The 25,405-nt window shown below is 43.0% G+C and overlaps 1 protein-coding gene across 1 annotated transcript in view; it reads left to right on the top strand.

Annotated features, from left to right (window-relative positions):
- Positions 1–25,405, top strand: part of LOC126320815 (esterase FE4-like) — a 60,310-nt gene that overhangs the window by 15,508 nt on the left and 19,397 nt on the right. The window contains exons 3-7 of the mRNA XM_049994124.1: positions 4,701–4,832; positions 6,055–6,202; positions 14,190–14,375; positions 16,741–16,940; positions 23,719–23,884. Coding sequence (XP_049850081.1) covers positions 4,701–4,832; positions 6,055–6,202; positions 14,190–14,375; positions 16,741–16,940; positions 23,719–23,884 — 832 coding nt within the window. The remainder of the gene's footprint in view (positions 1–4,700; positions 4,833–6,054; positions 6,203–14,189; positions 14,376–16,740; positions 16,941–23,718; positions 23,885–25,405) is intronic.

The raw sequence follows: 25,405 nt of genomic DNA, 5'->3' as shown, positions 1-25,405 counted from the left end.
TTCCCACTTTTGGGAGATTTTAACGCCCGTAACCCCTTATGGGGGGAACTGTGCTTACTGGCCAAGGCAGAGATGTTGGAACCTTACCGTCAGTTCGACCTCTGCCTCTTAAATACTGGGGCCACCACACACTTCAGTATGGCTCATGGTAGTTACTCGGCCATTGATTTGTTAATTTGCACCCCCGGACTTCTCTCATCAATCCACTAGAGAGCACATGGCGACCTGTGTGGTAGTGACCGCTTCCCCATCTTTCTGTCACTACCCCAGCTTCTGGCACATGGACGCCTGTCCATATGAGCTTTAAACAAGGCGGACAGGGAAACGTCCACCTCTGCTATCACCGTTGAATCTCACCCACATAGGAACATCGATGTTATGGTTGAGCAGGTGATTAAAACAATCCCGGGGGCCCCCTGGTGATCGCCGGAAGTCGCTGAAGCAATTAAGGATCGTCGGCGAGCTCTACAGCGACATAGGCGGCACCCATCCCTGGAGCACCTCATAGCCTTTAAACGGCTCCATGCCCACGTTCGACAACTTATTAAACAACGGAAGCAGGAGTGTTGGGAGAGATACGTCTCGACCTTTGGGTGCCATACGTCAATTCCCAAGTCTGGGCAATATCAAATGTGTTTTCGGGTACCAGACCCCGACAAGTGCTCCCGGTTTTAACATAAATGGCGTATTATCTACCTACGCAGTCGCGATTGCCGAGCACTTTGCTGAGCACTATGATCGAGCCTCGGCATCGGAGAGTTACCCCCAGCCTTTCGCACTCTCAAATGGCGGCTGGAAAAGAAAGTCCTCTGGTTCACTACACGCCACAGTGAATCCTATAACGCCCCATTTACAGCGTGGGAGCTCCTCAGTGCCCTTGCACATTGCCCCGACAGTGCTCTCGGCCACAACGGATCCACAGTCAGATGATCAAACATCTCTCATCTGACTATAAGCGACATCTCGTCATCTCCAACTGTATCTCGTGCGATTGAGGCTTTCCATTGCAATGGCTGGAGAGTACCATCATTCCTATGCTCAAACCCGGTAAAAAGCATCTTGATGTAGATAACTATCGGCCCATTAGACTCAGCATCGTTCTTCGTAAGCTGCTGGAATGTACAGTGTGCCATTGGTTGGATTGGTTCCTGGAGTCACATGGCCTACTGGCTCAATGTCAGCGCAGCTTCCGCCAGGGTCGGTCTACCACTGATAATCTTGTGTCCCACGATTCTACCATCTGCACAGCCTTTACCAGACGCCAACACCTGGTTACCTTTTTTTCATTTACAAAAAACCTATGACACCACCTGGTGACATTATATCCTTGCTACATTATATGAGTGGCTTCTCCGAGGCCCGCTCCCAATTTTATTCCAAAATTTCCTGTCGCTTCGTACTTTCCTTGTCCAAGTTGGTGCCTCCCATAGTTCCCCCCATATCTAGGAGTACAGGGTCACGCAGGGCTCAATATTGAGTGTATCTCTATTTTTAATGGCCATTAATGGTCTTGAAACAGCTGCAGGGCCGTCCGTATCTCCTTCTCTGTATGCAGACCACTTCTGCATTTCGTACTGCTCCACCAGCGGCTGAGCGGCGCCTACAGGAAGCCATCCACAAGGCGCAGTCATAGACTCACAGTTTACAGTTTTTGGCCCCAAAGTCGTGTGTTATGCACTTCAGTCAACGTCGTACCATTCATGCGGAACCAGAATTTTAGCTTAATGACGATCCAGTCACTGTAGTGGAGATATATCGATTCTGAGTACTGGTTTTTGACGCCCGATTGACTTGGCTTCCTCACCTTGATCAGCTTAAGCAGGAATTCTGGCAACACCTCAATGCCCTGCGCTGCCTGAACAACACCAACTGGGGTGCAGATCGCTCTACACTGCTGCAGCTCTTATGGTTCGGCGGATCCGTTGGCATTGTGTTTACTCGACCCACTGCACCACTGTGGCGTTAGCCTAGCGACAGGAGCTTTTAGGACGAGTTCGGTGACCAGCGTTCTGGTGGAGGCCAGAGACCCTCCATTGCAGGTTAGGCGTGCACAACTTTTGGCCAGTTACGTTGCACACGTTCGTAGTTTTCCTGCGCATCAGAGTCACCGTCTCATTTTCCCACCCACAGTGGTTCATGTTCCGCATCGGTGACCCAGGCCAGGGATTCCAATTGCATTTTATGTCCAATTCCTTCTTTCCGAACTAGAGTTCTTGCTTTTACCACCTATACTTGAGATCCTTTCACATACACCTCACATGGCCCCAAGAATTCACTTAACCCCACGGCTCTCCGCTGACACTTCTCGTCGATTCTTCACATGTACCGAGGCGTTCAAGTGGTTTACACCGACGGCTCGATGGCTGATGATAACGTCAGCTTCGCGTATGTCCATGAAGGGTATATTGACCAGAATTCCTTGCCAATGGCAGCAGTATTTTCACTGCCGAGCTGGTGGCTAAATCTCGTGCTCTTGAGCACATCCATTCATGCCCTCGGGAGTCGTTTCTTCTGTGTACTGACTCCTTGAGCAGCCTACAAGCTATCGACCAGTGCTACCCTCGTCGTCCTTTAGTAGCGACCCTCCAGGAGTTCATCTATGCCCTGGAACGTTCCAGTCGTTCAGTGGTGTTTGTCTGGACGCCAGGTCACGTCGGAATCCCTGGCAACGAACTTGCTGACGGGCTGGCCAAACAGGCTACGCAGAAACTGCTTATGAAGATCGGCTTCTCTGCAACTGACGTGCGTTCAGTACTATGCCGCAAGGTTTTGGGGCTTTGGGAGACGGAATGGCATAACCTCAGAACGCACAACAAAAGTGCGTACCATTAAGGAGACAACGAATATGTGTAATACCTCTACGCGAGCCTCTCGCAGGGACTCTGTGGTTCTCTGTCGGCCCCGCATTGGCCACGCTTGGATGACACACGCCTATCTCCTTCTCCGTGGTAAGCCACCTCAGTATCGGTGCGGCGCCCGACTGACAGTGGTCCATGTCTTGGTGACCTGTCCTCCTTTGGCTGCCCTGCGACGGATTCGTTGCCATTAATTTTAACTGACAACGCCTCAACGGCTAATTTAGTTTTGCGTTTTATAGGTGACGGTGGGTTTTATCATTGTATATAAGTTTTAGCGCGTGTCCTTTGTCTCTTTGTGTTGTCCACTCTAACACTTTTAGGCTGGATGTTTTAATGTGCGGCGGAGTGGCTGGCGTTTCGTTTTTATTCTCGTGGTCGGCCAGCCACGGTCATCTGCTCTCTTGTTTATATCCCTTCCTCCTGTTTCTTGCTTCTCTCTGTGGTTTTCTTTGCCTGTTTTGTTCGTTATAGTGTTGGTTGTCCTTCTGTCGTTCTTCTGGTTCTTTCATCCTCCTGTTATTCTGCTGTACGTCTCCTTTATTTTCTTCTTTCCCTTGATGAAGGGACCGACGACCTCGGAGTTTGGTCCCTTCACCCCCCCCCCCTTTAAACAAACCAACCAACCAGTATGCGGTACAGAAAAATGGTCCATGTGTAAATGTTAATACGGTACGACAGTTCTGATGCACTGAAATTAATGTTCCTTTCACGAGTAAGGATGGAAGTGTTTCAGAAACGAGACGACACAGCCAGCGTTCTGCGAGTAGCAATAGTGGCTAAAGTACTTACACGTAAGAGGCACAGGAAGCCACTGCATAAAAAGAAGTGGCGTTTATTTTCTTTTTAGAAATAAAGTTAATGTCCAAATATTATGTACAGATCATTGTGGATTCCTGCCAACGGACATGGCAATTTCTTTCCTTCCTTGTTTGTGTCCTTGCTGACTCCCACAGAAGCCGAAACAACAGAGAACAACTAGTTAACCTGGATCCCTGGACCGATTTTATCATCTCATTCTGCGATTGTGGATATATAGCTATGCAGTTTGAATCACACTGATAAATATATGTAAGGTTTCTGTCTACATATCCGACTCAGCTACACCAAATTCCACCGTTCAAACTTCTTTAGCTATCAAAACTACCCTGGGGGCTTCTTACCCCAGGGCGATACTAAACCAAATTTCGGAGGAGCATGGCGGGAGGAGGGGGGCGGGATGTAAGCAGTAAGTGCGTTAAACGCAATTTTCGAAAGAAAAAAAAAACAATTATGTTCAACGTAATGCGACATAACATATTAATTACAGTTACAAGTTTTGCCGTAATTGATAACCTCCACATCTGCATAACGGAAGGGATATCTAATGTAAGTACTAAGGAAATACAGTATTAGGTTTTCATTAATGAAGTAAAATATGTCGGAAACGGTCACTTGATTATCTTCGTCCAGAATTCAACTTTCCATATTCATAAGTTCACTTACTTCGTAGAAAGATGAAACCCTTTGCTAACTGTTTAAATTTTTGTGACGAGCAACACTGCAGATTAAACAGTGGAAGATATTTCGGTATTTTAAAGAAAACATTATATATATATCTGAAGATGTCCACAGATGAGTTACGAATTCAGTATAGTTGTTCCTCTCAAAAGTATCACATCTAAAAACATCCACACCTTTGAATAACTTCCTTCAACAACTTTTACTTTGACAGTTTGTTTGCTATTTCACTGTTGTTTCTTTCTTACATTTCACGTAAATCACTCTGAAGCACTCGTACAGACTAATCTCGGTCAGCTGTAAGCATATTAAAACGTCACATGAATACAAGGTGTTTTTCTGCAGCCACCGGTGAAAAAGTCGGCGTGGACTGGCGTTAGAGACGCCCTGACGGCGGGAGAGAGGTGTCCCCAGTACAGCGGTTCGGAAGCGGTTGGCGGCGAGGACTGCTTGTTTCTTGACGTGTTCGGTCCAGGGGTACGTATTACACAGTAACAAACACAGTGTAAATTAAAATTTCATTCAACCTGCATTTAATGTTTTAGAGTATATCTGATCAATAGTATCCGTACACGTATTAGTAGACATTAATGTAGGTTGTGTCCACGCTTAGGCTTTATGACGAACTGGGCTCTGCTGGAGGTATTTTCAGTGAGGTGCCTGAATGTCTTTTGGAGGAATTGGAGAAACCAGAGAAGGCAGTGACGTTCGAAGCTGCAATGTAACTCATCGCAAAGGTGTCTGAGGTCGGGGCTCTGCGCCGTTGCACTACAAGAAGGTCATTGCCCACTAACTGTTGCCTCACAGATGATGCCTTACGAAAGGGCCATGTCATGCTGCTACAAGCTGTCATCATCTCTGGACCATTCCTCTGCTGTACGGAGAGCAAGTTGCTATAATATGTGTTCATATTTGGGTAGTTAGCGTTTCCTTGAGCGAAATATGGGTACCATGCTATAACCACGAAAAACACCCCCCTACCGAGACACCGCCTGCACCGTACTTGACTGTTGCCACTACACATGATGACAGGCATCTCCTCCACGCGTTCACCAAATCCAGTACCCCAAGCGTAGCCTAACACTAACTACAGAAACATGTGGCTCACGGGTAGCTACTCGAACAATGGCACATCCTTCTCCAATCTCACTGCGCACAGTCATAGCGCCAGCTGTACTGGAGATACCACTGTAAAACTCACGAGTGGTTCTTTCATGTGTTTTTTTTGTGCACCCTCCTCAGTGCACGACGGTCCCTCGGTCCCTAACTGCCAGTACGTGAGGTGTGTCTGGTCCTGCTTTAGCAGCGGTTGTTCGTTCATATTTTCACTCCACAATCACACCATCAACAGCCACCTGGGGCAGCTTTAGCAGAGATGAACTGTCCCTATCACATTTGTTACTCATGTGACATTCAACGACACATCAACGTTCGAAGTTTCTTCGTGACCTATCCGTTCTGATGTTACTGCTTCGCTACCAACAACGCAATATGGCCCTCCTATAATTGTAACATGGCCCGACTGAATTTGTACGGGCTGGTCAGCCTCTCAAGACAACTAGTGGTTAATTCTGCATTATATAGAGGTGTCCGGAACTTTTGATCAGATAGCCTGAGCAGAAATAAACTAAAAAAAGGATTCATGCTTCTGATTCTAAATCTGAACATTACGTTGCAACTGTTCTGTATGTTATTGCAGACGCCAACGCGGAATGGAACACTGAAAAATGTTATATTTTATATTCATGGAGGATGTTTCACACAAAGAACTAGTACTGCGAGACCACATTATTATGTGGACCAGGATGTCATAATCGTCACCATCAATTATCGACTGGGACTTCTGGGTAAGGAACATTATTAATTGAGTAACATGAAGAGCTAAAATCTTAAAAAACTAGGCCATTGTTGCATAGAAATTATTGTTAAATGAATCTATTTGCAGTATAAAACAGTCTCCACAGAGAAAAGATAGAAGGCTGCTCTGTCAGCCTGGACTTGTATGGCAGACTGTAAAAAGGAATTAGGCCGGTATGTACTAGCCCCAGATGGAGAACGAATTTATACAGCATGTTAACCTGAAGGCTCAGATGAAACTAGTAGCCAGTATAGGAAGGCACTGTACCTTTATCATAACAGTTAATATACAACTTACGTATCACAAAAATGTCACCAAGTTCTGTCTTAAAACGGGCCGCTACAGTAGAGATAACTAGTACGCGTTAGTGCGGTGTTGCTTGCACTGGAGTGTTTTTGATCTCAAGTCTGCGTTTCAATACACTGGATTACCCTCACAGTGACTGACGATACCAGGATATACGACAATCATTAGTGTGGACCTGACCATCGAATGAACACATTAAGCTCAACGCTTCCCACAAGCCGGCCCTAGTGGCCGAGCGGTTCTAGGTGCTTCATTCTGGAACCAAGCGACCGCTACGGTCGCAGGTTCGAATCCTGCCTCGGGCATGGATGTGCGTGATGTCCTTAGGTGAGTTAGGTTTGTGTAGTTCTACGTTGTAGGAGATTGATGACCTCAGAAGTTGAGTCCCATAGTGCTCAGAGCTATATGAACCAATTCAATCAGCTTCCCACAATCCCAAATCTTTAATGTCGAATGTACTGAATACATTATTAATACAAACGAAACATGCGAAGACAGTTCCAGACAAAGAATGTATCTTCAGGATTCAGATGTTTGAAATGATTTAGTGTAGAACAGAACGAGCGCCTACACAGAGAGGCCTCGCGAAGCAAACCAGCAGCTAGTAATGGACGTACAGCTACTAAGATGCTGAGAACTTTACCAAGAACGGACATGAATATCTTTAACACCGCTTTCTGTTGTACATACCGGCAGATTATCTCTTACCAATCAGTAGTCTGGTGTTGTCATTCCTCCTCTTCTCCCTACACACGCAAAATGCAGTCTATGGTAAGTTGTAAGGATCACATTGGTTCTAATTTCTTTGCTATACCGTATGTACGCGTACCTCTTTAGCATTTTCCCATCTTGTTTGCAGATATTTATGACATTATTTGTTTGACTTAGCTACTTCAACAAAAACAAGTCATCCCATTGTATCTTCTACATTATCCGAATTTGCTTTCTCAGTCAATAATTTGTAGCTCCGAGTATAATACCAAGAAGTAAATTGGAAAGACAATTTCTCACTAGTAGCACATCGTTGGTAAATGTTATTAACACACGTATAAGGGTGATTGAGGTGCCATGTCAATATCTTTTTCTGCAGTCCGCAATGTTATATCTGGCTTTTTAAAACTACGTTCAAGTTTTACATATTTTCTAATTCCCCATACTCAAATTACTAGTCCTACAGAAAAAATGAACGGGACCTTTTCGTAGGAAATTTCATGTAGCTAAATTTTGTACTCCGGTTATTCTAGAACACGGTCAAAAGTGATCGTCAAACGGACCTCCCCCCCACTTCCACACCACGCCCCAGCGGTCAGGATTCTAGTATGTTGTTCGTGGGACTTCCTCCTTTCACTGTACAAAAATTTGCCACTGCACGAATTATTTCCCATGTTCGACCTTTTTTGATCTTCATCGACTGGGAAAATAACAGGTCCGGCATAATCGAGCACTTACAACTTGTATCACTGACGGTTGTATAAGTTTTTGGGTAACAGTTCCATGCGTTTTAATAGCATCAAATAAAAAACTACATCACTGTAACGCCTTCTTAGTACGAAATAACTGTGCTTATAAGAGTTAAATTAAGATGCGTGTGGGACTCAAGGTGAATTTGAAGATTACTTTCATTTATTTTCCTTCAGTGATTCGAAAACTGTGGCTCCCAGTATAAAATACATTAACTACATTAAATCCCCCACAAAAAGTTACTGTTTATTTTTTTCTGTAGGAGTAATAGTTTGCACTTAGCGATATAGAGATTACAGAAATCTCGCGCTACTTTATTGAAGACCAGATATATTATTGCGAGCTGCATAAAACGATGTCGTTAAGGGCTGCGGGTTCTCTAGTATCAGGGGAGGTGTCTAGTCAAGAACGATTATGCACCAATTGCATTCTTCAGCATTTGTTGCCTCCTACTCAGTAAGTCCACGTCAGGAGCTCATGAGACGATCAAGGCTACTTGCAGTGTGTGACGTTCCTGTTGGAATGTTTTGGCTGCGCAATAGCAGTTTACGGCGCCTCCTCTTTGCTGATCTAGTACCGTATCAGCTGTCGCGCTGCAACGAGTCAAGGTGACTATGCTGGCCTGCGTCGCCTGCAACGCATGACGGCTGACAGGAAGCCTGCAGGCCGTACGTCGAATGCAGGACCCTCTGAGTCTGGCCGGAGTGTCAGGCGATGGAACCCGCCAGGTGGCCTGGTCTCGACATATCTAGTTCGAAGTTCGGAACCAACAGAACTAGCTAATGGCCCATATACCAGCGGCTCCACCTAGTTGTTGATGCTGTTATATGACGCAGGAGTAGCCCAGCGTACATTCGACATATTCTGCTGCGGCCACAGAGTCGGTCGAGTGCACAACACTGAGGGGAAAGTTGCTGTGGCCGGACGTAGGACGAGTTATGATCTCGACGCTGCGTTGTGCTACACCACGCAGCATTCCATTCTCCCACTGCTGGCATAACGCCGCGTTGTGGGGTGCCTCGGTAGCGCCATTGTAGCAGCCAGCAGCAGAATTATGTCCGTAGCAGGCCCACATATTCCTTGTCTAGTTACAATGGCCTGCCGGAAGCTCAAACCACTTCACATCGATAAATAGGAAGTCTCTCAGTTTGATTACAGTTTGGAAATCGTGTATGGATTCTGCACCTCAGTTACTTAAGGTCTCTGCTTCGAATGTCCTATTAACTGAGGATATAGCTGCAGCCGTAAGCAACTAGCATAGTTTCAAAATTAATGCATCAAATCACACATTGGTCAAACAAAAATTATATTTTTGATACAACATTTTATTGGTAATTCGCTTGATATTCGCAAGACTCAATGGTTCTGCGCTTCAAGCTCCTCTGTGCTGTTGCTCCGTATGTGATACTCACATGTTCTTCCCTTCCTTGTTTTGAAAAGTAATCTGGTGTTCATTCTGCATGAGGACCACATCTTGTCGTCCTTTCTGTACACCACGGTTTAATTTAGTTTATTTAATGTTTGCATCATCCATGGATCACACACTGAGGTGACAAAAGTCATAATGTAATATAATTATACTAATACTTTTTTATTTTTTTAAATTACACTAATAATATAATTATACACGTAATATCGCGTTAGACCTCCTTTTACTCGAAGATACGCAGCAACTCCACGCGTCACGGATTCAACAAGTCGTTGGAAGTTCCCTGAAGGAATATTAACCCATGGTGCTTATAGCAGTCCACAATTGCGAATGTTTTGCTGTTGCAGGATGCTGTGTACCAACTGATCTCTCGATACCGTTCAATAAAATTGTTCGATGGGATAAGTGGTAGGCGATCTCAGTGGCCAGATCATTTGCTCTAATTGCGGAGAATGTTCTCCAAACCGATCGCGAACATTTGCGACCCGGTAACATGACATCGTTGTTTGGGAACATGATATACATGATTGGCTTCACCTGATCTCCAAGCAACCGACATAACCATTTCCATTCGATTTTCCGGTCATTCTGACCAGAGGATCCAGAAGAAACGGTGTCAACACAGCTCGCACCATTTTGGAGCTACCAGCAGCTTGCGTAGTGCCTTGAGAACTCGGATCCATGGCTTCCAAGGGTCTGCGCCATATCCGAACTATACCATCACCATCACCATCACCAGCTGAATCTGGATTCATATGACAAGGCCAATCGTCCAGAGCCCAACCGATAGGTCACGAGCCCTGAAGAGGCGATGTCGTGCTGTTAGCAAAGGCACTCGCGTCTGTCGTCTGCTGCCATAGCCCATTAACAAGATATTTCGCAGTACTGTCGTGACGGATAAGTTCGTCGTACGTCCAACATAGATTTCTGAGGTTATTTCAGGCAGAGTTGCTTGTCTGTTAGCCCTGACTACTCTACGCAAACGCCGCTGCTCTCAGTCGTTAAGCGAAGGCCGGCGGGCAATGTGTCGAAAGTGACCAGAGTAATGTCCGAAATTTGGTATTCTCGGCACACTCTTGACACTGTGGATCTCGGAATTTTGAATTCCTAACGATTTCCTACATGAAACGTCCCAGGCTCCTAGCTAACATTGACTGTTCAAAGTCTGTTAATTACCATCGTGCCCCCAAAATCACGCGGAAAACCTTTTCACATGAATGAGTGCAAGTGACAGCTCCGAAAACGCGCTGCCGTTTTATGCCTTGTGTACGCGACACTATCGCCACCTGTATATGTCCATATCCCTATCCGACGACTTTTGTCAGCTCAATGCGTTCTCGCGAACTTCCTATGATCCTTCATTGAGCCAAACACTTCGAAGTCCGAACGTGCGAGATCTGGGGTTAGGGTACATGAGGAAGAACAGTCCAATGGCGGTCTGTCAGCTCGTCTCGGGTCAGGTGACTTGAGTGAGGCCTTACGTTGACATGGAAATGAAAAATTTGTTTATATTTTTGTGGCGGCGAACACGCTGAAGTGGTTTCTTCCATTTCCTGAGAACAACACGATACACTTCAGAATTGGTCATTGCAACTTGTGGGACGACATCAATCTCAATACCCGCTTCAGTGCCACAGAAGACCATCACCATGACTTTATCGGCTAACCGTGCGAATTTTCTTTTCGGAGGAGAGTTGTTGTAGCGCCACTGCATGGAGTGCCGTTTTTTTCCCGTTCGAATTGAAGAACCCAAGTTTCATCGTCAGTGACAATGTTCGAGAAATAATTGTCACGATTAGCAGCGTAACTCGCAAGTAATTCCGCCCGTAAGTCTTTCTTTGCTCTCTGTGGAGTTCTGTTAGCCGGCGGGAAACGCAGTGGCACACACCTTTCAGTACCCGAAATGGTGGACGAATGTGTCAGCACTACATCCAGTTGTGCATCGAGGTGTTTGATTGTGATCTGTCGATCACCTCGAATGAGAGTATCCACACGTTTCAACATTGCAGGAGTCACACCTGTATGCAGCCGGCTGGCACTTGGGGGATCGAACTAGTCTGCGCTACCTTATTGCGGTGCGGACAGACGCCTTGCACAATGAGTCACCGTGCTTTTGTTCACTGCCAGCTCTCCGTAGTCATTCTACAAGAGCCAATGAATAGCTACGATGCTCTGGTTTTGTGCAAAAAGAAACTCAATGAGAGCTCTCTCCTTGTGACGCACCTCCGTTACAAACGACATTTTGAAGGCTACAAAAAGTTCCACCATCTAGCAGAACTTATAAAACTATAGATGCTGGAGCGTTAATATTCCACGCTTTCCGACAGCAAATTCCCCATTTTTTCAACCGAAATCGGTAGAGAAAAAAGTGTGTTCCATTACTTATTGAGCCCCCCTCGTACAACTCACACGTACAATCTATTCAGAAATATATTCTGTTGAGTAGAAGGAGTTGTCAGGCAAAAATGATTTAAATTTGTTGTAAAACTTTTTATACCTACCTTCAATTCACATTGCAGGTGTTCAAACATTTTTCATGGTTGCATACTTTGTTCCTTTCCGTGCAATGGTAAAGCTATGCTGTGCACTGTGTATGCAACTGTTGTTCCTAGTGTTATATTTCTGAATTCTGCTATTACTCTCAGATAGTGCCTCATTCGTCCCAAAAAATTTCATAAAAAGGTAGATGTATTGTAAGGCTGTTTTCAGTATGTCAGTCTTTTTAAACATTTAACTACACGAAGTTGTAGAATGAGGTTACCTTTTTTCAACGAACTTCATATATGTTTGCGTTACTACAGGAAAGTGCGTGGTTACGTCATCAATAACGTTTCGTTTCATTTATATAAAATATCATTAGTCGTCTGTAATAAAACATATTTACAATATGGCTTGTTTTTAGATCTAAAAACAGTTCGATGCGAGGTACTTTGAGTTTACTTGCGGTGTTTTATGTACGATTTTCGTTAACATGAACAAGTATCGTCTGCTAGCACACTTTTGTGGTATTCTCTCCATTTGCCCTGCTGTTTTTTTGCCTAATTCCACATTGCTTAGAATCACTCCATGTTTCTTGATCTGAAACGTGACAATGTAGGATACTGCTAGTTTTGTCTACTCCTGGATAAACTTTTCTCTGTGTTTTTCTGTGAGGAGTGTTGCAAATTTATCCGCTAGCTCAGATTTTCACTTGATCTAAAAATGTTCTCTTCAAGACAAAACTACTCATACAAAATACAGAAACACGTTTAGCAGTAAGTAGGTAACAATGCAGTACAGATGCTACGTAGCGTCATGTGGCACATCATGAAATGTGTAGTGTTGCAAACCAATGTGGTTTAATACGAAAACAATGCCAGTGCCCAACAAGATAATACCTCAAAAAAGTGCAAACAGATACACTTCCTAAAGTGAGCAAAATTCAAAATGTCGTAAGTAAAATCAACATAGTTTATACAGAACATGTTTTACATTTAGAAAGCCAGCCAATTGTAAATACGTTTCATTGCAGACTGCTGGTGATACTTTATGTCGATAAAAGACACAGGTTTCTTGACAAAAGTACGCACTTTCTTATAATTTCACAGACGGATTTAAAATACTTTCAATAATCTGTAGAGGCAATGAGCACACAAATGAAGAGTTGGTGTTATTCTTATTCTGTACAATGAATAATTGGTGCTTGTGTACGAAATTTGCAAGAGAATTATTTCATACCATTCCAATCATTCCAGCGAATGGAACTTTCCAAAGTTCACTAATTTTCTAATGATTCCATTACCAAAATCAGCAATTAAACTCAGAGGAAATTATGCTGAACTCAATCTGTAACGTGAGGTTTCCAGTTAAAGTTCTAGTTCATATGCAGTCAACTGCGTATTCGAGCAGCGGGCGGCCTAAGCCAAATTTGAGTATAACGTGACGTTGTGGTTTACTGGTAGATGATGCAGACTCGACCAAACGCCTTACCATAGGAACAGTTCCTATTTACAACAGTGGAAAAAATAGCAGTTTTCAGCTCTTAAAGGGAGCCGCCCCGTGGCTACATTCTCACTGTTTGTGGCTATCAGCCTTCTTCCCGTTCGGAAGCTGCCTCCACCAAGCTTCTGACGTTTACTAGGTCGCATCATTCCCTTAAATACTCTAATTTCCAGTGCCATACTGTCAGATTATTGTCAAAAAATTTGTCATAAAAAGTGATTCCTTCTGCAAACATACGTAATCCTTTTCTTGTAAACGACGCTTTTACGTGTGGAAACAAAAAGAATAGCTTTAATTCCAAAAAAATAGAAAATTACGAAAGTAACTAAATAGGGAGGAACAAATGCAACCCAGTGGAAAGTTACTGTACATTGTAGTTACTGAAGCTGTGTGTATATATTCAGTTTCTTGGAGAAATGCATGTCAGTTTTTACTTCTACAATTCAGAGTTTGAATGATTTGCTCTTGCATATCTTACATACATATGATCTGTCGTCTTGTTAAAATGTAATTCCTTCTGTAACTTCTGAAGAACTGCAATGTTTCTAGAGTGATAAAAACATAGTTTCCGTTCGTATACTGTAAATACCTAGTTTTGTTTTATTTCGACTCTGACGCTATCTGAAACGCTTTAACATAATACACTTTAAACTCCTTAGAGATGTTATTGTATAAATTCTATATTTCCACAAGTGATCATTTACTATAGAATTTACATTGTTGTTACAAGTCTCTATGTTAGTTTTTCTTAGTATGTATTCAAGTCCGCTATTTACCTCACAATAATAAATCATCGTAGGTTTCCTAAGCACCGGCGATGAAGTGGTTCCTGGGAACATGGGTCTTAAGGACCAGACAGAGGCACTTCGCTGGGTGCAGAGGAACATAGAGGCATTTGGAGGTGATCCACAAAAAGTAACCATCTTAGGTCAAAGTGCTGGAGGTGCATCCGTTCATTACCACGTTCTGTCTCCATTGAGCAAAGGTAATTGACCCACATTTTTCAAACTAAATTAATTGGTCATCCAGAAGTAGTTTGTACAAACAAAAACAAAATCTACACTTGACATTGCTTGTATGTGTGTGTGTGTGTGTGTGTGTGTGTGTGTTTGAGACAGAGAGAGAGAGAGAGAGAGAGAGAGAGAGAGAGAGAGAGAGGGAGAGAGAGAGAGGTGAATAGACGCCATAGTTTCAGTACTTGGGATCCTTACTGCCTTATGGGGGAAGTACGCACCATATAGCAACGTCAGAAGAGTATAAGAAACACGATTGATGGCGAATGCTTATAACATTAATAAAATGAGTAATGTTTCAGGAAAGTAGATACGTAAAATTGGCACAAAGCAGTCGAATTAAGTGATGGATGCGTTTGTGAGGCACTTCCTGGCAAACTTTTGTCTTTTGCCGCTACTGAGTGTCAATTGAAGCCGATTAAATACGTTTCAAATCTCGCATTTGTTCAACGATATATGTTAAGTAAGCGTGTCACACTCTTTAACAGTAATATATATCAAAGTGAAAAAATTCTCTTGGTCCAGTGGCATTTTAAGCCGCGACTCTTTGTTCGCAACGTTTTCTGTAAGATAACCAAATTAAACGATTCTACACAGGAAGTGCATTATATCAGAGTTTATTAGAATAAACCGCATTTGAAAAGTATATAGCTAGATTTTCTTCTTGGGCACAAATAAGAACTTTCCATTTCAGAATGAAACCGTCTTGGTTGCAAAATTATTTAACATCAATGACCTTTTTGGGACATCGTCAGATTGTATAAAACTAACTGGGTATGTAACGCATCCGTCATAAACTTATATAAAATGGAAAATGGAGGCAACAGTGACCGGACTGTAGTCGAATTGTCATAAAAACACATAAAATGCAAGGTGGACTTTTATTTTTGAAACCACTGGGTCGATTTCTGAAATAAAAGGGACTACTTCGTCCCATATAGCATCTACCGAAACATGTAGCGAGGACGTCAATTACTGACCGCCGAAAATGTGTCAGTGAAAGAAACTTTGTATACTATCCGCATATTCTGAGTGTCCGGTCCGTGTAATGGATTGCACTGAGCCTCATGTGGGGAAACTGACCAAATTTTTAACCTTCTGTGACATTTACACACAGGTGGCACTAAGTGCAAAGTGAGTCGGCCGGAAGTCGTGCCGAAATAGTTGGCGCCATTGCGATGAACACTGTATCCGGATGGCGCAGCGGTTATCGATATTGCCTAGCAAGCAGGAGATCACGGATTAGAATTCGCATCCGGTACACGTTTCCAGGCGTCGCTGTTGATTCCGCTTTAAGTCCCGATGCAGCTGACATTAATAGCACCTTTCCTTTCTCCCCCATCCTAGATTTTGAATCTACATAATTAAATGACAGTCTGAAGTGCTAACTGGGACATAAACATATGCGCTTCGCTTCAGTGTTACAATCTCACAACATGTACTGAGTTCTTTAAAAATGTAAATCGTATTATATACACGGTGTTAAGTGTAGTTATACCTACTGATGGCTGGAGGCTGTGTGCTGGCAACGGTACATCAGCATTTGTATTGTATTGTACTGTATGTTAACCGGGAGCCTAGAAACGACGGAGAGGCTGCGTTCCCGCCACAGCCGCAGTAGTCCACAATCCCACGACGACTACTCCAGTCCACTTCACCCCTCCGCCGCCCAACACCGAATCCAGGGTTATTGTGCGGTTCGGCCCCCGGTGGACCCCTCCCCCCTTCCTCACCCCTCCCCACCGTCCCCCGCAGGGAATGTATCACACCAAAGGAGTATAACACCTATGTTTCCGTGGTAGAATAATGGTGGTGTACGCGTACGTGGAGAACTTGTTTGCGCAGCAATCACCAACATAGTGTAGCTGAGGCGGAATAAGGGAAACCAGCACGCTTTCGCCGAGGCAGACGGAAAACCGCCTAAAAACCATCAACAGACTGGCCGTCTCACCGGACCTCGACACAAGTTCGCCGGGTGGATTCGTGCCGGAGACCAGGCGCTCCTTCCCCGTCCGGAAAACCGTGCGTTAGACCGCACGTTTAACCGGGCGGGCTACATCAGTATTTACTTAATTTGCAAACTAATAATTACACTATTACAAGTAGTATTTTTTAAGTTGGTTAGCACCTCCAAGTACTCATGGCACAAGCAGAACGGGCAGTCTATACTGAAATTCATAGTCCACTTCATGTGGGAGTTACGACAGTGCAGAAAACGTTAGGTAGTATATTTTATGATGTGTTTGCGGAAAGGTTGTAGGACACAGAGAAAACACAATAACACCCTAAAGTGTGTCTGCTTACTTTTATTAATTGTAAACTTTCGTTCTTCATTAGGTCTGTTTAAGAGTGCCATAGCAATGAGTGGATCAGCATTAAACCCTTGGGCATTCACGAGAAACGCTTCAGACAGAGCAGTGCGATATGCCAAACATCTCGGCTATACTGGAAAAAGTTCCACTGATCTTCTAAATTTTTTCAAGAGTGCAAATGCGACCATATTATTGACAGATAAAACTTCTGCTCTGTCGGGAGAGGTATGTACCATCTTTTAATTACGTTTTGCAGTCTAGCAAAAGTAGTTGTACTTTTATAATTAAGGAAAACTGATGTAGTCATTTATAAATATCAGTTGAAGCAATTACAAGAGGAAGCGTCATAAGCGACTTACAAATTCTATTTTGCTGGAACCGTTTCTAATCAAAATAAATTTTATCTACATTTTCAGAGTTACTCCTACAAATAAATGACATAAATCTGTTTGAATGCCATTCCTGAATACGGTCCGATACATTTTATGGGGAACAATCAACGACTATCTTGCAGCTAGCTCTGTTTCTTTATCAAGACTATTTTTTGTTATGACGGCACTAGAACATGTATGAAATTTCGAGTATGTTGAATACTACGACACGCAGAAATATGTATATGTTAATTCTAGCAGTGAAGTAGGCCAACACTTACGTGCATGCGATATAGTAGCAATAATTTCATTACGTGATCCTCCTCTGTTAAAATGATTTGTTAAGCACAGCAAGGTTTATTTCACAATGATGATGCGGTTACATTTTCTTAAATCAAATCATTTCGCCACATTACGTATCCAACATAACAGGAGGAAAGAATATTAAGTGTTAACATTTCAGAGCAAGCAGTCAGAGAAGAGACACTTAAAGGCAACACCTTAGAGCTCTAGTACTTCACAGTTCCGAAATTTTTGAAGCTATAAAGGAGACTATACGTAACCATGAGGCTGTTATAACAACCATTACTGCACATGTTACCACAAAGACTGTTCAGAAAATTAGGAAAATATTTGCGAATATATTTGCGCTTACCAAGAGAGGCAGGGTTAGAGGCAGGTATAGCTTTCAGGGTAGCTCAATGGTCGACTTCAGATATTCATTTCTGAGGGCGAAGATGTGGATAAAATTTAAAATCATTACATAAACACAATGATAGACCACTGATATTTCTTCACGAACTTCCAGCGATTTTCGTTCACACCGATCTAATATTATAATTCTTACTGAATAGCACACTCACCCTCTGTTCTAGTCCGTCCACAATTTAAATGTTCTGTTTTGGCTCACAAGCCGTCTCGACAGTGGGCAACACCTTTCACGTTTTGCAATACATCAGAGAACAGCCATGTGAGCAGTACTCGCATTCGTCTTACGCGCAAAGATTTGAGACCGGTCCCGCATACGCCCTCAAGTGTTACGAACCTACCAGAACACCTGCATCATAATTTGTAATTGTCAGGCGTTGATAGAGGTACTAGATGGTTACAGTCCTCATCTAAGTGCTGCATCACGCCTCAGCACTTGGCAAATGACTGTGTCCGACAAGTCTGAAAACGGTGCAAAGCTACAGTAGCGGAATAATGAAATACGAATCTCATAAGGAAGGAAAAAAATCATGCGATGGGGTCTTTTAGGTGGTAATAACATTAATTTAATGCACTACGGTGTAAACGCTGGTACTGGCACATCGAGAGGTTTAGTCGCGAAGAAAGGTAACCGTTCGAAAAACATTTTTCTTTGTTGATTAAGCAGTAATTCAACAATTTTAAAACTGGTCTCTCAAAATTCCTCCTTCAGCGGCTTTCATAATCTTTTTCCAGTGGAGTCGTTTGTCCAGACAAGTAGTCCCGTTAAGGTGCGTATATATTTGCAAGCAACGTGCTCGCGAGCTGAGTATTCTGTGTGACGCATTGCTCGCGAGAGCGTAGAAGTTATGAGTACGTAACAGTGACTTGAAAACTGATTAGGGAATGGTCCAACCCGACCTGTCGAAACATGCCCTGAGAATTTTTGTGCATTGAGAATACACCAAAAGAAAAACTCCCTCAAAATTTTACCTGTCAAGACGCACTGCAAGTATTTTTTTAAACAATGTTCAAAATTGACAAAGCCATGGCTCGCCATGCGGCTGTATTGTGCATGCCCAACTTGGCAAGCGGACATGATTGGCTGACGACACGCCGGTAAACACATAACACGACTCAGCGCGATTGTAGTTCGTATAGCGTGTCTCAATTTTCGTGGATAGTTTCTCTGAAACAAGTGTCCACACATAGTGTCCAGTCAAATTTGCATCTCATCTAATATCTGTAACAACTACCAGTTGTTTTGCGGTAGCTTAAATGTTAACGGTGGACATAAAACTGATTTAATGTTCATTGTGTTTAGCGCTTAATGTTCAGTAGTGTGCAAACCAGGTTTTCCTTCGTAAAATCTGACCATGAAGTGTATAAATGGAAGAAAGACTTACACGAAGTAATAAATACGCGCCAAAATGAAACTCGCAGAAGTCTGAAAGAATAACTATTCGAAAGATTTAGCGTATAAGGTGGTTACAAATTCCCGTCTCCCTTCATTAATAACCACCTTCAACACCCAAAATTCTATAAATTACATAAACAGCTGTTCTTTACAGGAGCTTTCTTGAGATACAAACCCTGTAGCACTGCTCTTAAGAGACAGTTCACCGTTACCAATGAAGATCTACTTGGATGGGCTCTTCGAATCGCAGTTGAGATGAATGTTGCTGATTTCAAGGTTTCTTCGGCCTGATTAAACAGATGCAAGAGATCATACAGCATAGTAAGTCGCAAAACAATATTGTATACTCTCAGGAAGGCCTAGAGGAGATGCTTAATTCGCAGATGGCGTGAAGACGAAGCTTGTTGTTATCCTTACACTTGCTCTGTCTGGCACCAATGAGTCGAGTTTCGTGAAAGAAGTGTGAGCAAACCGCACTCCATCATTTCAAGGCTAAAAAGGGGGAAGCTGTTACTAAAACGATTAATGCTACAACACATTAATATACAAAGATGCCTGTGATGAGTGGGTTACTGCGTCTGCAGATTTGTATCTCATTTCAAAGAGCACAAGGCATATTGGGACCAAAATTAAGAAAAAGACTGTCTATTGACAAAAATCTCGTAGTCGCCCAACCAAAATCAGAAAAAAGAGGAAAGAATAATTTATAACATTTCATTCAAAACGGTTTCTAATTCATTGCCTTTGTTGGGCTCTTGGCCAGGACATAACATCTGTGTCTTTGAGGAGAACAGCGAGATGTTAGTGATATGATTCAGACTGTACACGGGACAAGCAATGTGACTCTCGATACAGAACTTTGTCGAATGTGGAAATTTTTTTTAAGAAGATTATCGGAAAACATAATTTCCGATAGCCCCGTCTCATTTCAGGAGAACAGTACTTTTAAATTACATTCATTTGTGCATTGTCACTGTCCATAGGTTCGTTTTACTATGTGCTTTCAGTACGCCCGTACGCAGCACAATAAACAGAGCAACAACCAGAACCATTTCTTACTCGAACACAATTCTGTCTAAATTAAACCAGTAATTACTCTACTGTGAAGTGCCTGAAGGCATTAATTTTGATTTCTTTTGGTGTGCCTCGTGTAAGGAAAACGTTTGATTTCGTCATTCAAATAGCACATTTCTTTATTGTGACGACTATGGGGAATAAACAAGGAACTGTTTCGTTATTAGTAAAATATATAATATTGAAAAATTATCTTAAGATCTGTGCTACAGGAACTGCCATAACATGATGCGTCTGTACGAAACATTTCATTTCAACAAATTAAAGATATGATTGATATAAGTCGTCTCTAATGTAACATCAAACAACGGCTTGATTTATTTTGCTATATTATTCACCTTTCTACGAATTACATCTGCAGCAGTTTAGATGACAATGTGAATTGCATATAATTCAAAAAATTACTGATATCCTATATTTTTTGTATGGTTTATGTACTTCAGATTCGCATGTGTCACTCTGAATACTCGCATTACGCGGCGCTACGTTGTCTTGTCAGCGCCGGTCGTGCACTTGGCAGGAACGACTGTACAGACCGTTGTCATAAGCGGTAGTTCGTGCTACGGAAACGAGTAAATTTAACAACTAAAAAAAAGTACTCGTCACGCGTGTGAGCAGCTAAAATTTTACAAACCATTTGTATGATTGTAATCTTCCCGTATACAAAAATTCAGGATGGGTTCTACCACTACCTTGTGAGCCTGAGCACCCTTTGGTGCTCGCCGTAGAAACCGACAGCACGTGCCTTACGTCGAACTACATACTAGCAGTAAATAATTCTGAGCAACGTGATCACATGCTGATCATTAGCGGCTCAGTTAGCATATACACTACTGGCCATTAAAATTGCTACACCACGCGAAATTTAACCGACAGGAATAAGATGCTGTGATATGAAAATGATTAGCTTTTCATAGCATTCACACAAGGTTGGCACCCGTGGCCATACCTACAACGTGCTGACTTGAGGAAAGTTTCCAACCGATTTCTCTTACACAAACGGCAGTTGACCGGCGTTGCCTGGTGAAACGTTGTTGTGATGCCTCGTGTAAGGAGGAGAAATGCGTACCATCACGTTTCCGACTTTGATAAAGGTCGGATTGTAGCCTATCGCGATTGCAGTTTATCGTATCTCGACATTGCTGCTCGCGTTGGTCGAGATCCAATGACTTTTAACAGAATATGGAATCGGTGGGTTCAGGAGGGTAATACGAAACACCGAGCTGGATCCCAACGGCCTCGTATCACTAGCAGTCGAGATGACAAGCATCTTATCCGCATGGCTGTAACGGATCGTGCAGCCACGTCTCGATCCCTGAGTCAACAGATGGGGACGTTTTGCAAGACAACAACTATCTGCAGGAACAGTTCGACGACGTTTGCGTGAGCATGGACTATCAGCTCGGAGACCATGGCCGCGGTCACCCTCGACGCTGCATCACACACAGGAGCGCCTGAGATGGCTTACTCAACGACGAACCTGGGTGCACGAATGGCAAAACGTCATTTTTTTCGGATGAATCTAGGTTCTGTTTACAGCATCATGATGGTCGCATCTGTGTTTGGCGACATAGCGGTGATTGCACATTGGAAGCGTGTATTCGTCATCGCCATACTGGCGTATCACCCGGCGTGATGGTATGGGGTGCCATTGGTTACACGTCTCGCACACCTCTTTTTCGCACTGACGGCACTTTGAATGGTGGACGTTACATTTCAGATGTGTTACGACCGGTGGCTCTATCCTTCATTCGATCCCGGCGAAACCCTACATTTCAGCAGGATAAAGCACGACCGCATGTTGCAGGTCCTCTAGGGGCCTTTCTGGATACAGAAAATGTTCGATTGCTGCCCTGGCCAGCACAATCTCCAGATCTCTCACCAATTGAAAACGTCTGGTGAATTGTGGCCGAGCAACTGGCTGGCCACAATACGCCAGTCACTACTCTTGATGAAGTTTGGTATCGTGTTGAAGTTGTACACGCTATCGAAGCTCTGTTTGTCTCAATGCCCAGGCGTATAAAGGCCGTTATTACGGCCAGAGGTGGTTTTTCTGAGTACTGATTTCTCAGGCTCTATGCACCCAAATTGCGTGAAAATGTAATCACATGTCAGTTCTAGTATAATATATTTGTCCAATGAATACGCCTTTATCATGTGCATTTCTCCTTGGTGCAGCAATTTTAATGCCCAGTAGTGTATTTATTGTACATTCACGCAGCATGCCAAGCTCAACTACTGTACTTCCTCTGAAGTTATATCTGTCAACTACACCCTAGAAAGTAGAAAAAAAGAAGAAAAACGACGCCCCTAGTAGGATGGAAACGCGCAGATGTGATGTACACGTGCAGAGCAACAAATGATTACTATCAGGGGTTTCTCCAGACACGTCTTCTCTTGGAATCTCGTTGGCTGGAATTGAATTGCGTTCAGTGATGAGTTCAGTTTCGAACAGAGCCCCGATGAGCGGTGAAGACGTGCCTGAAGACGTCAAGGCCAGCGGTACGATACCAACCTGACTGTCACCTCCCCTAAGGCCCGACAGTGAGCGCCGATGGTCTGGGGTGCAGTGTCCATACATATCAGGACCCTTTTGGCTGCTATCCGCGTCCGCGGCATTCTTACAGCACAGCGGTATGTCGCCCCGTTCTCTTGCCCTGCACGGCAACCCATCCTGGACAAACATTTCTTCAGGATAATGCCCGCCCGCACACGGCCAGAGTTTCTACTGCTTCTCTTCCCGCTTGCCAAATCCTAACTTTGCCAGTAAAGTCCCCGAATGTCTCCCTAATTGAGATTATTTCGATCATTATGGGCACGACATTCCAGCCATCTCGGGAATCCGATGATCTAATGTAACAGTTGGATAGAGTTTAGCACGATATACCTCAGGAGGGCATCCAGCAACTCTATTAGTCAATGCAAAGCCGAATAACTGCTTGCGTAGAGGCCAGAGGCAGACCAATGCATTAGTGACTTGTTCAATTTATGTTCTTTCTCCTAAATAAATGATTAAGGTTTCCTGAAATTGTAATCATTTGTTTGACTTTTTTTAAAGATTTATTTTGGAGCAGCTACAGACAAGGTTTCAGAAAGAATAAAGGTATAAAGTAATGTGTATCAAGACATATCATCGTTGATCTGTCAATAGTATCGAACATGAACTTCGGTTCTGAATCTGTTAATTCTCAGCGTGCTTCGTCTGTTTGCCTTTTGCGATACTAATTAAGAAATATAATGACTCATTTTTCTATTTTGGTAATTTGTACAATTAACGTAATATCTAATGTAAAATGTAGTCATAACAGCAGTACAACTTTACGAATTGCAATCAAATAAAAATAAAGTAGAATTCGACGTAGTTTTATGTTTATATGTCTCTATTATTGGTAAAATATGCCTTCCGTGACTTACATTTAACAAAGAGTTAGAAAGCATGATTTTACTGTGGCAGGATAAGCTCAGTTTGTTCACCTGCGTCTGGTCGCCAACCGTCGAACCGCAACACGACGGTGCCTTCTTGGCGGAAATGCCGTGGACCCTCGTCGCTGAAGGGCGCTACAATCTGGTTCCTTTCATGGCTGGTAATAATGACCTCGAACAACTGAAGCAAACACAGAGTAAGATAACATTTTCTCGTGAATTTTACGTAATATATTTTCATTTTGAAAACTTTTTCTGCTTGACAGATATCGTAATCAAAAGTATTTAAAACCAATTATTGAGTAAACAAATAAAGGCACGTACTTAGAATACTTAGTATTTTTGTACCGTTCTTTTAAGTAATGTCGTAATGTTAAGCATAGGCACCCAAAATTGATCTGAATTATATGAAATATCTGAAAAATCCGTAACTCTTCTATCCTGTAAATGGCAATTATTCTTATCCTTCATGAACTAACTCCTATGAAGAGTTTACAACTACTCCACCTTCCACAGAAATCATGACAACCGGTGTCATATTGCCTTTAGAAAATTTCTCCTATTTCAGTCACTGATAAAGCAGAAGATAGACATGCTACGATATGCACATGATATTGTTATAGTCACGGAGACAAAAGAAGATCTAGAGGAAGTCCTCCGAACAATGGAAAAAATTCTATGTAATCAGTATGGATTGAGAATAAACAAGAAAAAGACTAAAGTGATGCTATGCAGTACAGGAGCAGAATATGAACCTCTGAGAATGAGAATTGGAAGAGAGGCGCTGGATGTGATAGAGGAATTTACTTACGTGGGAAGCAAAATCACATGGGATGACAGAAGCCGGAAAGAAATTGCGAGCAGAATACAAAAGGCCAAAATTGCATTTAATCGGAGAAGGAACTTACTCACCAGCAACAACATCAGTCTGAAAATAAGGAAACGTATCATGAAAGGTTTCGTTTGGAATGTGGCCCTAGACGGATGTGAAACTTGGACAAGTGGAAGAGAAGACAGAAGACGGTTACAGGCCCTGGAGATGTGGTGCTATTGAAGGATGACGAAGATCTGCTGGACAGACAAAGTAACAAATGAAGAGGTGCTTAGAAGAGTACAGGAAACCAGATTACTGTGGAGGCACATCCAAACAAGACGAGACAAACTTGTAGGGCACATCCTACGACACAACAACGTCATTGGAACAATAGCAGAAGGAGCTATTGAGGGAAGGAATCGGCGGGGGCGACCAAGGATATCATACACGCAACTGATCATGAATGACGTTGGATGTAACACTGAAAGTTTACCATATTACCTCCTTGCCTAGGGACGCCAGATCAAAGTTGATGTCGTCAAGCTCTGAATCAAAATTGCGCAACGGATAACTGGGGAGAGGAGCTTGAGAGCGCTACCCAGAGAGCGTGTCCTTTCTATACAATTCTAGACAAGAGGCTGGAGGGCTCACACGCTGATGTGTGGGTCCCTGCATTCTATAGCTTTTATTTTAAATCAGTTCCTTTAACTTGACTCCTTTGTGATTTTTAAGGTATGTTAAAGATTGAAGACAGTTGATTACCTATTTATTTTAAACATTATCACTCGACTTTACAGCGATAGAAGCAATTGTTTCAGTTTACAGATATTACAATTTTACAACTTATAGCTCGGGTATATTATATACTAATCTCCACGCACATTTCTACGGATAAGACGGAATT

The sequence above is a fragment of the Schistocerca gregaria genome, chromosome 2 (genome assembly GCF_023897955.1).
Source record: "Schistocerca gregaria isolate iqSchGreg1 chromosome 2, iqSchGreg1.2, whole genome shotgun sequence".
Classification (NCBI taxonomy): domain Eukaryota; kingdom Metazoa; phylum Arthropoda; class Insecta; order Orthoptera; family Acrididae; genus Schistocerca; species Schistocerca gregaria.
The sequence above is the reverse complement of the archived record's forward strand: the minus strand, read 5'-3'. Positions and strand labels throughout refer to the sequence as shown.